This window comes from Oncorhynchus mykiss, chromosome 23 (assembly GCF_013265735.2).
Source record: "Oncorhynchus mykiss isolate Arlee chromosome 23, USDA_OmykA_1.1, whole genome shotgun sequence".
NCBI lineage: Eukaryota > Metazoa > Chordata > Actinopteri > Salmoniformes > Salmonidae > Oncorhynchus > Oncorhynchus mykiss.
The window spans coordinates 48,718,295-48,732,360 of record NC_048587.1 but is presented as its reverse complement, the minus strand read 5'-3'; the positions used below and the strand labels follow the sequence as shown (position 1 = coordinate 48,732,360).

The 14,066-nt window shown below is 40.4% G+C and overlaps 2 protein-coding genes across 2 annotated transcripts in view; both read left to right on the top strand.

Moving 5' to 3' along the window:
- LOC110502911 (extracellular serine/threonine protein kinase FAM20C) overlaps positions 1–2,755 on the top strand; it is a 109,043-nt gene extending 106,288 nt beyond the window's left edge. The window contains exon 9 of the mRNA XM_036960674.1: positions 931–2,755. Within this exon, the coding sequence (XP_036816569.1) occupies positions 931–1,192 (262 nt within the window). The 3' untranslated portion in view covers positions 1,193–2,755. The remainder of the gene's footprint in view (positions 1–930) is intronic.
- Positions 2,756–7,780: 5,025 nt separating this feature from the next.
- Positions 7,781–12,301, top strand: LOC110503134 (forkhead box protein L3-like). The gene is made up of 4 exons (XM_036960673.1): positions 7,781–8,132; positions 8,883–8,984; positions 9,078–9,144; positions 9,565–12,301. The coding sequence occupies exons 1-4, from the start codon at positions 7,987–7,989 to the stop codon at positions 10,033–10,035; spliced, it is 786 nt and encodes a 261-aa protein (XP_036816568.1). The 5' UTR covers positions 7,781–7,986; the 3' UTR covers positions 10,036–12,301.
- The last annotated feature ends 1,765 nt before the right edge of the window (positions 12,302–14,066 follow it).

Genomic DNA, 14,066 nt, shown 5'->3' with positions numbered 1-14,066 from the left:
TTTGGATAGAATTCCTTACAGTAATCGTCATTAAGTGGGTGAGGATGAAACAGAAAAGAGAACATCTGCTTAAAATATTTAGCTTCCTCTTTTAAAATATAATTTGGAGTCATAGATGACTCCGTCTTCAGTAACGAGTTTCTGCAAATTCCTTTTGTTAGCGTTCTTGTGTTGGAGATTCAGGAATAATTTGGTGCATTTTTCTCAATATTCCATCCAGTTTGCTTTATTTTTGTAATAGATTACATTAGATCGTTCTTGAATAAGTTCCTCCAGTTCTTTTTATTTTTCCTCAACATATTTTGTATCTCTGTACTGTAGTATCATTTTTTTGCTATCTACCTGTACTATTCGTTCATGTATTTCCCTTGTTAGTCTTGTCTCTTTCGCAAGAAACTGCTTTTTTATTATTGATGAACATTGAATTGAATGACCTCTGAAGGTACATTTTAAAGGTATCCCAAACAATAAGGTGATTTGCTGAACCTATATTGTACTGGAAAAATTCAATTATGAATTATTAGGTTATAGTTAAAAAATAAATTGTCCTCCAGTAAACTTTGATTAAATTTCCAATGTCCACGTGGAAATTCTATAAGAGTTATGTGAATGCCAATTAGATGATGATCCGATTGCATTCTGTCTCCTATTGAAACTTTTTTAGAAATTAATCTCTTCTTTTTTTGTTGAGTGCTCCAAATCCTTTCTGCCTCGAATGACTAATTTTGGAAGATTTTCTTGTTAAGCCCTTTTGTTGTATTTTTGTCATAGTTGTCGAGCACTTTTCTTTGTTTGAATTTACTTGAAATGGGACTGGTGAACTGCAATGCACTTAACCTGAGTTTTCACTTATCATAAGTTGATGACTTTATATGAAGTTGTAATCAAACAGCATTAATGAACTTCCTCCATTCCCTCCTGTCCTTCCAGAGTGAAGAAGTCGACCCACCTGCGTCTGCAGCTGCTGGCGAAGGAGGAGTACCAGCTGAGTGGTCTGATGTCTGAGTCTCTGCTGAGGGACAAACTGACACCCATTCTCATCCAGCCACACCTGAAGGCTATGGACAGACGACTACACCACACACTCAACGTCCTGGCAGACTGCATCGTGAAGGAGGGCTATAGTAATGTTGTGGAGGATGACCTGGCAGGGGAGAGGGAGTGGGGGCACACATCACCCAGGGGGAGGTAGCTGCGAGGCCTGAACCGTTCTAGAATAGACTAGACTGGATTGGACTGAATCGCACTGGCCGGAACTAGGGTGGATTGGACTTAACTGGACTGGATTGAACAAATGTGGACGCTATCACCATAGGCCCCTTATTGCCCACCACAGCGCTACAGACCATGAAAGTCTTGAGAGATGTTTGTCTTGTTCAGAAGAGATTTTTGAATTCAGTGAATTCCAAGACTGATATTATTCCTTCTGTTGTCACCTGAATCATGTGTGTTTATACGCATTGTTGGGACCTGTCAAATGCCTGTAAACAACATGCCTATTGGAGGAGATCGACTCTGTCTTAATTAAGAAAAATGTTTTATTGCTAATTGTTTAATTACTTCTGTTGTTTTACGTTGTTGTCGATGTGTTTTTTTATAAATATATTTGATTGGAGTGCCGGTTTACTGCAAATTGTGTCTTCTGCTTTTCATCTTTCAAATGCAACCTGTTCCGAGAGTATTTATTAGTTACCCCTGCCACAAAGTGGTCACAGTTCAACGTTTGTCAGGTAGAGGGTAGCACTAGTGCGTCTACAAATAGCAATGTCCTTTGTCAATAAATTTGAACTTTTTGTTCAATGTTAGTGGAAAGGAATCTGAATCGCTTGTGGATTCTGTTTGAACTGTGTCAAAACCTAACCAGGGTACAGTAGGCTGAGTCCAATTTAGGCTCTTTTGACTTTTCAAGAACTGCACCAGTCCAGAGCTGTATCACAATTCACAGACCCATTAATCATTGGTGGAACTAAATCAAATCAAAATGTATGTTCAAATCTATGTTTATATTACCACAATTATTCAGATTATTCCTTTGTACTTTTGTTTCTTATTTTTCTTCTGCTTGTAGATTATTTTATTGATTTGAGGATGAAGTTAAGATTTAAAAGTAGTCCTCTATTATGGTACTAAGAAGCTAAACGTGACACCAGGGTTTTGTATGATGATGGTTCCTTTAGAGTGTGATGAATGTCTGATGTCCAGATGGAAATGTGGTCTACAGATATTCAGGATGTACATTTCTTAACTTTCAAATGACAGATCTGCTTTGCTGGAGAAAACATTTCAGTTATTGCTACTTAAAGTCAATATATAGATCATTGGAGGCTGGTGGGAGGAGCTAAAGGAGGACGGACTCATTGTAATGGCTGGAATGGAATAAATGGAACAGTATCAAAAACATTAAACATATAGAACCCACATTTCTGACTCCATCTATTCCATTTTCAGCCATTACAATGAGCCCATCCTCCTATAGCTCCTCCCACCAGCCCCCACTGCAGTAGATAAACCTAGTGCCTGTGCAATGATAGAACTACTTGAACGTTTGGGATCATTACTAAGAGAGTAATTGCAGGAAAATATGAATTCCTGATATAAAGCTATATACATTAGGTGGGGAGTTCTGTGAGTATACTCCATCCATCCCATCCTGTTTTTATCTGTGTCTCCTTAGGTCTGTCTGGTTGATACTGTATGTATGGACGGTTTATGTGGAGGTTTGTAAAGGTGCAATTAAACAAGATGTGCATTTAAATGTGTCATTTAACCTCATCAGTTATATATCTCAAAGTTAGAAAAATAGATCCAATAATGATTGAGACGGGGCAAAATACTCTTGACTTGATTCTGATCCTTGTAGGCACCACAGAAACAGTCAAGTCTTACAGAAAACAAATATGTCTAATATCTATGTGTCCATACGTTCAGAGTACAGTGCCTCATCTGTAGCTTAATTGACACAATCAAGTGAATTGAATACATATAAGTACAGTAATGATGTCTACTACAGCACCCCAACATCAACATGTTTACAGTCTTTTTATTTTGATAACCTTTCCCTGGCCCCCGTAAAAGCCTCCGCTATGCTTTATAAACACATCCATAGGACTGAATGGAGGAAGCCCAGTCTGAGTTTACGACTCAAATAGCACCCTATTCCCTATATTGTGCACTCATTTTAACCCTTTGTGCCCTGGTCAAAAGTATTGCACTGTAAAGGTAATAGGGTGCTATTTGGGATGCTGTCTGAGACAAACATCTAATAGACAGAGACCACAGGCCTAACTAGGGTAATCAGCCTGACCGCAGACGGGATAGCAGAGGAATCATCGTCATGGGAATAAACCAGGAATCCGACTAAACAGGACGCCTTATCTGATCCTGCGCCCACCCTCTTTCCTCTGCACTGCTCCGATGGAGTGACCATAGAATAGAATAGAATGGACATAGTTTTGGAATCTGGTTGAGGTTGTAATTCTATGATAGTGACTCTTTGTTTGAAAATGTGGGTGGTACACCATGCCCTGGATTTGCTCCAGAAGACGGCGGTGCAGTTGATTTCACTGCATCACTAAAGAAAGGGAATTAGTGTACTGGCATGTTTAGAATAGATAATCAGTTATTGCAATTAGAATAACTGGCTAATCACTTTATTTGCTAAATAATTTTGAGGAAGACGAACCAATCTTTTTGCTATTTTCTACATTGTACAATAATAGTGAAGACAACAAAACTATGAAATAACACATATGGAATCATGTAGTAACCAAAAAAGTGTTCAACAAATCAAAATATATTTTACATTTGAGATTCTTCAAAGTAGCCACCCTTTGCCTTGACGACAGCTTTGCACAATTTTGACATTCTCTCAACCAGCTTCATGAGGTAGTCACCTGGAATGCATTTCAATTGACAGTGTGCCTGTCAATTGGTGTGCCTGTCAATTTCTTTCCTTCTTAATGCGTTTGAGCCAATCAGTTGTGTTGTGACAAGGTAGGGGTTGTATACAAAAGACAGCCCTATTTAGTAAAATACCAAGTCCGTATTATAGCAAGAACAGCTTAAATAAGCAAAGAGAAACAACAGTCCATCATTAGTTTAAGACATGATGGTCAGTCAATATGGAACCATTCAAGAACTTTGAAAGTATCTTCAAGTGCAGTCGCAAAAAAACAACAAGCGCTATGATGAAACTGGCTCTCATGAGGACCTCCACAGGAAAGGAAGACCTGAGGAGGAGTAGGAAGGATCGGACCAATATGTAGCGTGGTAAGTGTCCATGTTCATTTATTAGACTGAACACACGAAACAAAATAACAAAGTGAAAGGAAGAAACGAAACAGTTCTGTCAGGTGAATACACAAAACAGAAAACAACTACCCACAAATCATAGTGGGAACACAGGCTACCTTAGTATGGTTCTCAATCAGAGACAACGATTGACAGCTGCCTCTGATTGGGAACCATACCAGGCCAAAAGCAGAAATACAAAACATAGACCAAAAACATCAAATGCCCACCCCAACTCAGGCCCTGACCACACTAAAACAGAGACATAAAAAGGAACTAAGGTCAGGACGTGACATCAACATCAACTGTTCAGAGGAGACTGTGAATTAGGCCTTCGTGGTCGAATTGCTGCAAGGAACCGCTACTAAAGGACACCAATAAGAAGAAGAGACTTACTTGGGCCAAGAAACACGAGCAGTAGACATTAGACTGGTGGAAATTTCTCCTTTGGTCTGATGAGTCCAAATTTTAGATTTTTGGTTCCAACCCACGTGTCTTTGTGAGACGCAGAGTAGGTGAACGGATGATCTCCGCATGTGTGGTTCCCACTGTGAAGCATGGAGGAGGAAGTGTGATGGTGTGGGGGTGCTTTGATGATGACACTGTCAGGGATTTATTTAGAATTCAAGGTACACTTAACCAGAATGGCTACCATAGCATTCTGCAGCGGCATCCCATCTATTTTGCGATTAGCGGGACTTTCATTTGTTTTTCAACAATACAATGACCAAACACACCTCCAGGCTGTGTAAGGGCTATTTGGCCAAGAGGGAGAGTGATTACTCTGAGTGCTGCATCAGAAGACATGGCATCCACAATCACTCGACCTCAACCAATTGAGATGGTTTGGGATGAGTTGGACTGCAGAGGGAAGGAAAAGCAGCCAACAAGTGCTCTTCAAGACTGTTTTTTATTTATTTTACCAGGCAAGTCAGTTAAGAACAAATTCTTATTTTCCCCCTGTTCAGGGGCAGAACGGCAGATTTGTACCTTGTCAGCTTGAACTCGCAACCTTCCAGTTACTAGTCCAACGCTCTAACCACTAGGCTACCCTGCCGCCCCTGTTGGAAAAACATTCCAGGTGAAGCTAGTTGAGAGAATGCCAAGAGTGTGCAAAAGAGTTCATCAAGGCAAAGAAAGGGTGGCTACTTTGATATATTTTGATTTGTTTGACACTTTTTTGGTTACTACATGATGTAGTTATATGTGTTATTTCATAGTTTTGATATCTTCACTATTATTCTACAATGTATAAAATAATAAAAATAAAGAAAAACCCTTGAATGTGCCAAAACTTTTGACTGTTACTGTAAGTCTTCAGACCCTTTGCTATGAGACTCAAAATTGAGCTCAGGTGCATCCTGTTTCAATTGATTATCCTTGAGATGTTTCTGCAACTTGATTGGAGTCCATCTGTGGTAAATTCAATTGATTGGACATGATTTGGAAGAGGCACACACCTGTCTACATAAGGTCCCACAGTTGACAGTGCATGTCAGAGCAAAATTCAATCCATGAGGTCGAAGGAATTGTCCGTAGAGCTCCGACACAGGATTGTGTTGAGGCACAGATCTGGGGAAGGGTACCAAAATATTTCTGCAGCATTGAAGGTTCCCAAGAACACAGTGGCCTCCATCATTCTTAAATGGAAGAAGTCTGGAACCACCAAGACTCTTCCTAGAGCTGGCCAAGAACCCAATGGTCACTCTGACAGAGCTCCAGAGTTCCTCTGTGGAGATGGGAGAACCTTCCAGAAGGACAACCATCTCTGCAGCACTCCACCAATCAGGCCTTTATGATAGAGTGGCCATACGGAAGCCACTCCTCAGTAAATGGCACGTGTCAGCCTGCTTGGAGTTTGCCAAAAGGCACCTATAGACTCTCAGACCATGAGAAACAAGATGATCTGCTCTAATAAAACCAAGAAGGAACTCTTTGGTCTGAATGGCAGGCATCACGTCTGGAGGAAACCTGCAACCATCCCTATGGTGAAGCATCATGCTGTGGGGATGTTTTCAGTGGCAGGGACTGGGAGACTAGTCAGGATAGAGGAAAAGATGAACGGAGCAAAGTACAGAGAGATCATTGATGAAAACCTGCTCCAGAGTGCTCAGGACCTCAGACTGGGGCAAAGGTTCACCTTCCAACAGGACAACAACCCTAAGCACACAGCCAAGACAGCACGGGAGTGCTTCCGAACAAGACTCTGAATGTCCTTGACTAGCCCAGCCAGAGCTCGGACTTAAACCCGATCGAACATCTCTGGAGAAACCTGGAAATAGCTATGCAGCAACACTCCACATCCAACCTGACAGAGCTTGAGAGGATCTGCAGAGAGGAATGGGGGAAACTCCCCAAATACAGGTGTGCCAAGCTTGTAGCGTCATACCCAAGAAGACTCAAGGCTGTAATCGCTGCCAAAGGTGCTTCAACAAAGTATTGAATTAAGGGTCTGAATACTTACGTAAATATTATGTTTCATATTTTTTATAAATTTGCAAAAATGGCTAAACCTGTTATGGGGTATTGTGTGTAGATTGATGAGGGGGGAAAAACCTATTTGATATTTTTTAGAATAAGGATAAGGGTCTGAATACTTTCTGAAAACGTTCCTAATGCACCATACCTAGGCTGCCAGCATATGGTTGGGCACATTTTTCATGCCATTACTTGAACGTTTTATTCATTTGGAAAATGCACAATTACATGATCTGAGAATAGGACTCTTTTTATTTGGACATAGACATCTAAAATGTTCAATCTCTTTAAAATTGACCTGGGTGTTGACACTTCGTTGCCCCATTAGTATTCATTTGTAAACACAGAATTGCGTTTTAAAACGGTTCTGGTCGCATCGATATAATCACACAAAGGGCCGCTACAACAATTAATCTACTGGATCCCAGCAGACCACACATGGAGGCCTCGAGCCCACGGGCTGTTTTCTCCGGTCTGTGTCAGCTGCCTGGAGAGACCTACATGCCCCTTTAGGAGCCTGTCTGAACACACATCCCCTGTTTCACGGAAACACAATTTGCGGTCATTATACAGCGTTATAGACTGCATCTACAAAACTCTCCTTGTTGACTAAAACACAAGGAACCCCCCCCCCCCCCCCCCCCCCCCCCCCCACACACACACACAAAAACAACATTGGACAGAAAAAAGTATAATCTTGACACAACACACTTTTTAAAGAGTTAGGCTGAAGACAAACAATAGAAAGAGAGCGATGGAGATGTGAGGTTTGCTAGAATTTGATTAGTTTAAATTCTGTAAGGTAGATTAACCTATAAGAAACAAAACAAAGTCAATTCTAAGTAGGCTATAGACCACCCAGATTCAAAGTGAGACAGAGATTAGTCTAGCTACCAGTTGATCACGCCCCGGGTTCAGACATTCAAGCAGACAGCATTTGTTGGGCTGGCCAAGTCATTTGGTGCATGGCATGTCTTATCGGCGCTAGCCTAGCCTACAGTAGCTGGGGACCAACAGTCAACCAGTCAGGAGGAGAGTGGGGGTTCCTTGGGACCCAGTCATCAACGAGGGAGAAGGTAGACTTCATTCTCAGTAGCTACCACTATGAGTAGAGTATGCTAGAGTAGAAGACCGTTGACATTCACTGTAAAGGAAACAAGTGTCTGCTTTTGTTGGAATTTGGAGGGTGGTAAAAACTCACCTTTATTTGTTAATTAGATGAAGCAGTCCGATAATAGCCAGTGTGGAAGTGTAGACATGTTTGATAACTCACAGTATCCATATAACTGCTTCAACTATGATGGAGATGGATATCCTTCCTGCAGCACGGATGAAGACAAGAAGATGTGTCGACCTGCTTACAGGTAGAATGCTTATGATTAATATAGGCTTATGAATTGATAATATAATTATCAAGTATTGTTATTAGCATTATTCATGATCTAAGCTATTATAAATTATATATTAAAATATGACATTATGTTTAGTTAGTTTTAATGTGTAAAAAAAGTACTAAAGAAATGTCAATTATTTTGGTATTTTATAGACCATAATATAAATCCCAAAGGAATGTAATGCAACACATTAAAAACATTTTACTGGATTAGTTTACATTCTGTTAAAGAGATTAACCTATAAGAAACAAAACAAAGTCAATTATAAGTAGGCTATAGACCAGCCAGATTCTCAGTTTCCTTATTTTCTTTATTTCAAATAACCAAATATTGTTGTATTATTTTAATCAGATTGTGGTATTTCAACCAATATCCAAATTAAATTAGTATCATAATTAAGAATATTAAACCAGTTTCCTTGAATATAATTTGAATCCGTTTTATCAATACATTCTTGGTCAGGGTTGGGTAGGTTACTTTCTAAATGTAATCTGTTACAGTTACTAGTTACCTGTCCCAAATTTTAATCAGTAACGTCACTTTTGGATTACCAAAATTCAGTAATGTAACCTGATTACTTTCAGGTACTTTTGGATTACTTTCCCCTTAAGAGGCATGTAATCAGTTACTCTCCAACCATGTTCTTGTGAATTTCAATGTGAAAACCAACAAATAAATCATTTTACTTTTTGTAACTTTCTGTCTGCCCTTTCTCCTCAGTTACATAGCGTTGATAGCAATGGCCATCCAGCAGAGTCCAGAGCACCGGGTCACCCTGTCAGGGATCTATGAGTTCATCATGAAGCGCTTTCCCTACTACCGGTCAGGAGCTTCACATGTCTATTCAACAGACATTTTCTGGATACCTTCCACAAATTCAGTTTGACAGAGTAGTGTTTCCTTTATCCACTACAGGTCCAACCAGAGGGCATGGCAAAACTCCATACGACACAACCTCTCTCTCAACAGCTGCTTTGTTAAGGTAAGGGACATTTTATCACATGTTGTGTGATGATATTTGATCATTTGATTAAGAATCATTATCAGAGTACAAATGTTATCACAATCTTCGATACAAGTTTCACTTGATATCAGTCAGAATAATATAGAAGACTATAATATTTTATCCTCATTGATTAAATATTGTATGAAACTTAGAAAATGTATTACAATAATAAGGTGACAGTAAAGACAGGCATACACATTTACATACACATTTACCAATCGACTGTATGAATTGTAAGCAAATACTTTTTTGCACACAATATCAGCAAAAATGGTAACAGTCATAACACTGTTTCATTACAGTACTGTGTGTAGAATTCACATTTGAGCGTGATCTAAAAAAATGATGGGTTTATTTATTTTTTCTTCTTGGTGTGTTTTTTCATTTTCCCTCCAGGTTCCCCGCACAGAGGGAAATGACAAGGGGAAAGGCAACTACTGGACCTTCGCCACCGGTTGTGAGTCCATGCTCGACCTCTTTGAGAACGGCAACTTTCGCCGTCGCCGGCGCCGACGCAACATGAAGATTGGTTTCAGAGAGCCTGGGGAGCCTTTCCTTCCAGTAAACAACAACAACAATAACAACATCAACAACCAACAAAGTGGCTCCACCAGGCGGTCCGATCCTAACCCCAACCCGGACTCCTTCTGCTCCATCAGCCCTGCCCACAGACCAGGTCACCACAACCCCCTCAACCCAAACTGCCAGGGGAAACCAGAACCGGAAATTAAATTCAGTATTGACTACATCCTCTCCACCCCAGACCCCCCTCTGCTGGGCTTCAGACCCCCACATAGTGGTACAACAGATCCCCACATACACGTTCTGGAGCCCCAACACCTCAACCTGCACTTCTGGACCCTGTGAGTGTCACAGTCTTGACTACAAAGAGAGTGAGACTACATCTGAAAGACTGGATGGTTTCTCCTCCATATCTGAATTAGTAAATGGAGAGATCGAAAGACTGCCCTTTTGTGCAAGGGGATATTTTATTGACTTGTCCTGTGATTAAATAACATAGAGAGGTCAAGTATTGTGCTGTGGATCCTAGCTGATTATAGTAAATATACATTAGTCTACATTCAAAAGAAACTTGTACACTGTTCATAGTGTTGTCCCAAGGCATACATGTTTACATTACGCTTTATTCATAAAGTAGGACGTTCTGTTACGAAGGTCTGTGAAAATAATGATTCACCTATTTAATATCTATAATCTATATAATATCTATAATCTATATAATATCTATAATCTATATAATATCTATAATCTATATAATATCTTGCCTATTTTAAGGACAGGATAATACAGAGTATGCTGACTGTATGAGAAATCTGATAAAACTGAAGGGAGTGTGATATCATCATAAACTATTAAGATTAAAAGGTAATAATCTCTACAATGTTTTGGGTTAGTGAAAGTGTCAAAGCAATGAACAGGGTAAAGGGCACATGTCACAGCTGGTACTCAGCCGCTTCAACCCTTGTTGTGATTGAAGGCAATTATCATGAGGTTGAAATAATCCAGGCTGAGCCCTCGCCAAACTTAATCTTTCCCAATGACCTTTTAAATTCTCCTGAGATTGATATAGTCCATATTTAATCCAGGCACTCCATTAAAATACATTATATTCATATATTGTATGCAGGAGTTTAAACATGGGGTCTACTCTGCTAACATTTATTTCCCTGTTATGAGGAGGGATATCAATCATTGCCGGGTTTCTCTAGCTTGTTTGAAGGGACAATTTTCAATTTAACCTTTATATTATGCCGTGACTACATCATTCAGGACAGGAGGGGGTTCAACAGAACACAACAACACTTAACATGAGTGGCATTTAATATAGCATTACACTTGCAAGGTGAGAACGAGATGTGACCCTAGTCAAATACACGAGGCCTGCCATAACACTGCCGCAACCCCCTCCCGACCACCCTGACGCAATTATAATTAAACACACCGGCGTATGCCTCCTTGCAAATCCTGTGATCGATCAGTGATATTAACATTCATACCTGCTTGGCCCTCCAGCCAACGTCTAGCACCACCACTGTTATGGATCAGTAGGTTTCCATTAACGAAGCTGTTGATATAAGGTGGCGCTGTGGATGTAGGTCTATTTGGGTAAATTAACTTAGCATAAAGTGCTGCAAGGCTGGTCTTGGTCTGCATGGGTCTGTGTTGAGACACCAAAGAGAAAGAGCACAGGCAGGGGAAAAGTCGGTACACACATTATGTTGTCAATGAATCCTCCTATTGCTGTAGCTGCGGACTCAAGGGTTCTAGAACGGCGTCTATTACATTTATTAAACGTCTTCATTTCATGTTTGATTTATTTTTCTTGGGAAATATTTTTTTATTAATCCAAACATTTTCGAAAAATATTTTAAAAGCATTTTGAGGCTGTCAATATTTTCTACCTTTATTTATGTAATATTGAGCAAAAAAAAACTGACTCTGCAGCTGGCCTATCTAGCAGAAATCACCCAGTTCTGCCTGCCTCCAGGACAAGACTCATCCCAATAAACGTCAACCTGCTGTGGGCCATGTAGGTAATGTTGAAATGTGCAGCGCAGGGTAGATTGAGTGGAATAGGGAGAAGGAAATTGGGAAAGGAATGATCTGCAACGTTAATAACATCTAAATCATAAACACAAGTAAGTCAATTAATCTACAGTGTTTATTTTATAATTGGATTTTCATTCTTGGGAGTCATTTTCAACATGACTATGTGGATCTCATTATAAATATGTGTGTTGTTGTTTATAAAAAATACAATACAGTGTATGTTTGTATATGGGGGAGGCTGTGTAATTTCTCCTTACTTGACTAACAACCATTTCTTTGAGCTGTGGTAGGAGGGGATTGGAGGGGGTAGGGGTGCAGTTTGTTGTATGGGACTTGCTTATGTACCAGTCCTACAATGGAATGCAGATTGCTGGGTAATGATATCAGGCTTGCATCTAGCTAATGAAGATGGGTTGGAATAGCCTGAGAAGCCAGAAAGGACTCACATACATTTGAATCCATTCGAAGCCCCATTTACAGAACAAGTTAAAGGGCCAGGGGTAGATTCTGCGGGGTGGAATATGCCAGTTTTAAAATGGCTTTTAAATGTGTTTTGAATGAGAACATCAACACTGGATGTCAAATCAATGTCAGTTTAGATGTGTTTACAGTTAGATTATATTTACTGTAGCTCCTTCAGGCCCTGTATGCCTCCTGCTACTGGAGACCTGTTAGGATGTCCCTGCTAAACCCAAAACGGGGGATTAAAAATGACTAGAAGGGTGTAAGAAATGAAATAGGATGTAAGAGAAATATGGGAAGTATCCCTTATTTTACATCACTATTCACTGAGAATTGGCATCTAACTGCCTAGCAAGCAGGAACCACTTTATATGTTGAGGCACTTCAGTGAATTTCAAAAGAAATGAGAGTAATTTGTTAGCTAATTACTATGTAGTTACGGTAGCTTGCGACTCTTAGTAAATAGCAAGTAAACTTCGGACTGTAAAATAAACCGTAAGCCCTCATTTCCAATTCAGCCTGCCTCATTTCTCCTCCACCTCCAGTTACATGTCTACTTGTTCCAGTCAGGAAGCCTGGCAGAGCTTACGGTGAGTCCCAAATGACACCCTATTCCCTATATAGTGCAGTATTTATGAGCAGGACCCGTAGGGCTCTTCTCAAAAGTAGTGCACTATGTAGGGAATATGGTGCCATTTGGGAAGCAGTTACTAAGACCATAGACAGAACACAATGTCTAATCCAATGTTTGATGGACCAATCTGAGACAGCCACTTGTTGTTGCTGAGTCAACGTCTTGTAAACCATCTTCAAGAATATTATCTATGACAACATCTATAAGGGTACAGCAGACTGCTTTAAAAAGCTAACTAGCATATTCACGTTATATTGTCCCATGTTTCAGTACTCACACTTCACAGTCATGTCCTTTGGGTTGAAAATACAATAATTAATACGCATTTATCATGAAATGATAGATCAGAAGACGGCAGACAATGAGATTAAAAAGTTTCAGAATCAGACCTTGACTTTATTTAATTCTTCCTTGCAATTTTAAAGACTGAATTACACAGCATGCACAATGTGTGTGTTATCATGACACAGCTCTGTGTTGCATGGAAGGCGCATTGCACACCATGTACACACACATGCAATGCAACTACAATGCACCACAGCCCTGGTCAATACACACAAACGCACGCATGCCAGTCAGTCTCTCTCTCTCTCACACACACACACACACACACACACACACACACACACACACACACACACACACACACACACACACACACACACACACACACACACACACACACACACACACAATCACACCCACACATGCACACAGAGACACACACGTCAGTCAATTTTGCTGCTTTGCTATGAGTGTACGGGCTGATTGACGGTCGTTAGTCCCAGTCCCTTCCAGCGCTGCTTGCACATGGCCATTTGCCTTCTCACACCCAGTTTGGCCAGTAGGAGCTGCTCACAGCTTCGAATGTGAACTGTGATTGTCATGTTTCCATTGAAACTGAAGAGAGAAGAAGAGAAGAACATAATTAATCCTGTCTGTTTTACACCGCTACTGCCTTCAGTGGGTTCTACCACAGATAAAAGGTTATCAGTATCTTTGATACTACTATGTACTGCAAAGATCCATGGTCCCATGTAAACAACCACTAGAAAAGGGGAGGGCAAGAGACCATTGACATTAATAGAGGCTGGGCGACTGTAAGACCACTTGTTAATTCATGTTGTCGTGTAAATCGGCCTATGCCAGGGTTCCCCAACTGGCGGCTTGCGGGCCAAATTTGGCCTGTGGGTGGTTTTATTTGGCCCCCCAAGTTTTCTGAACAAAAACT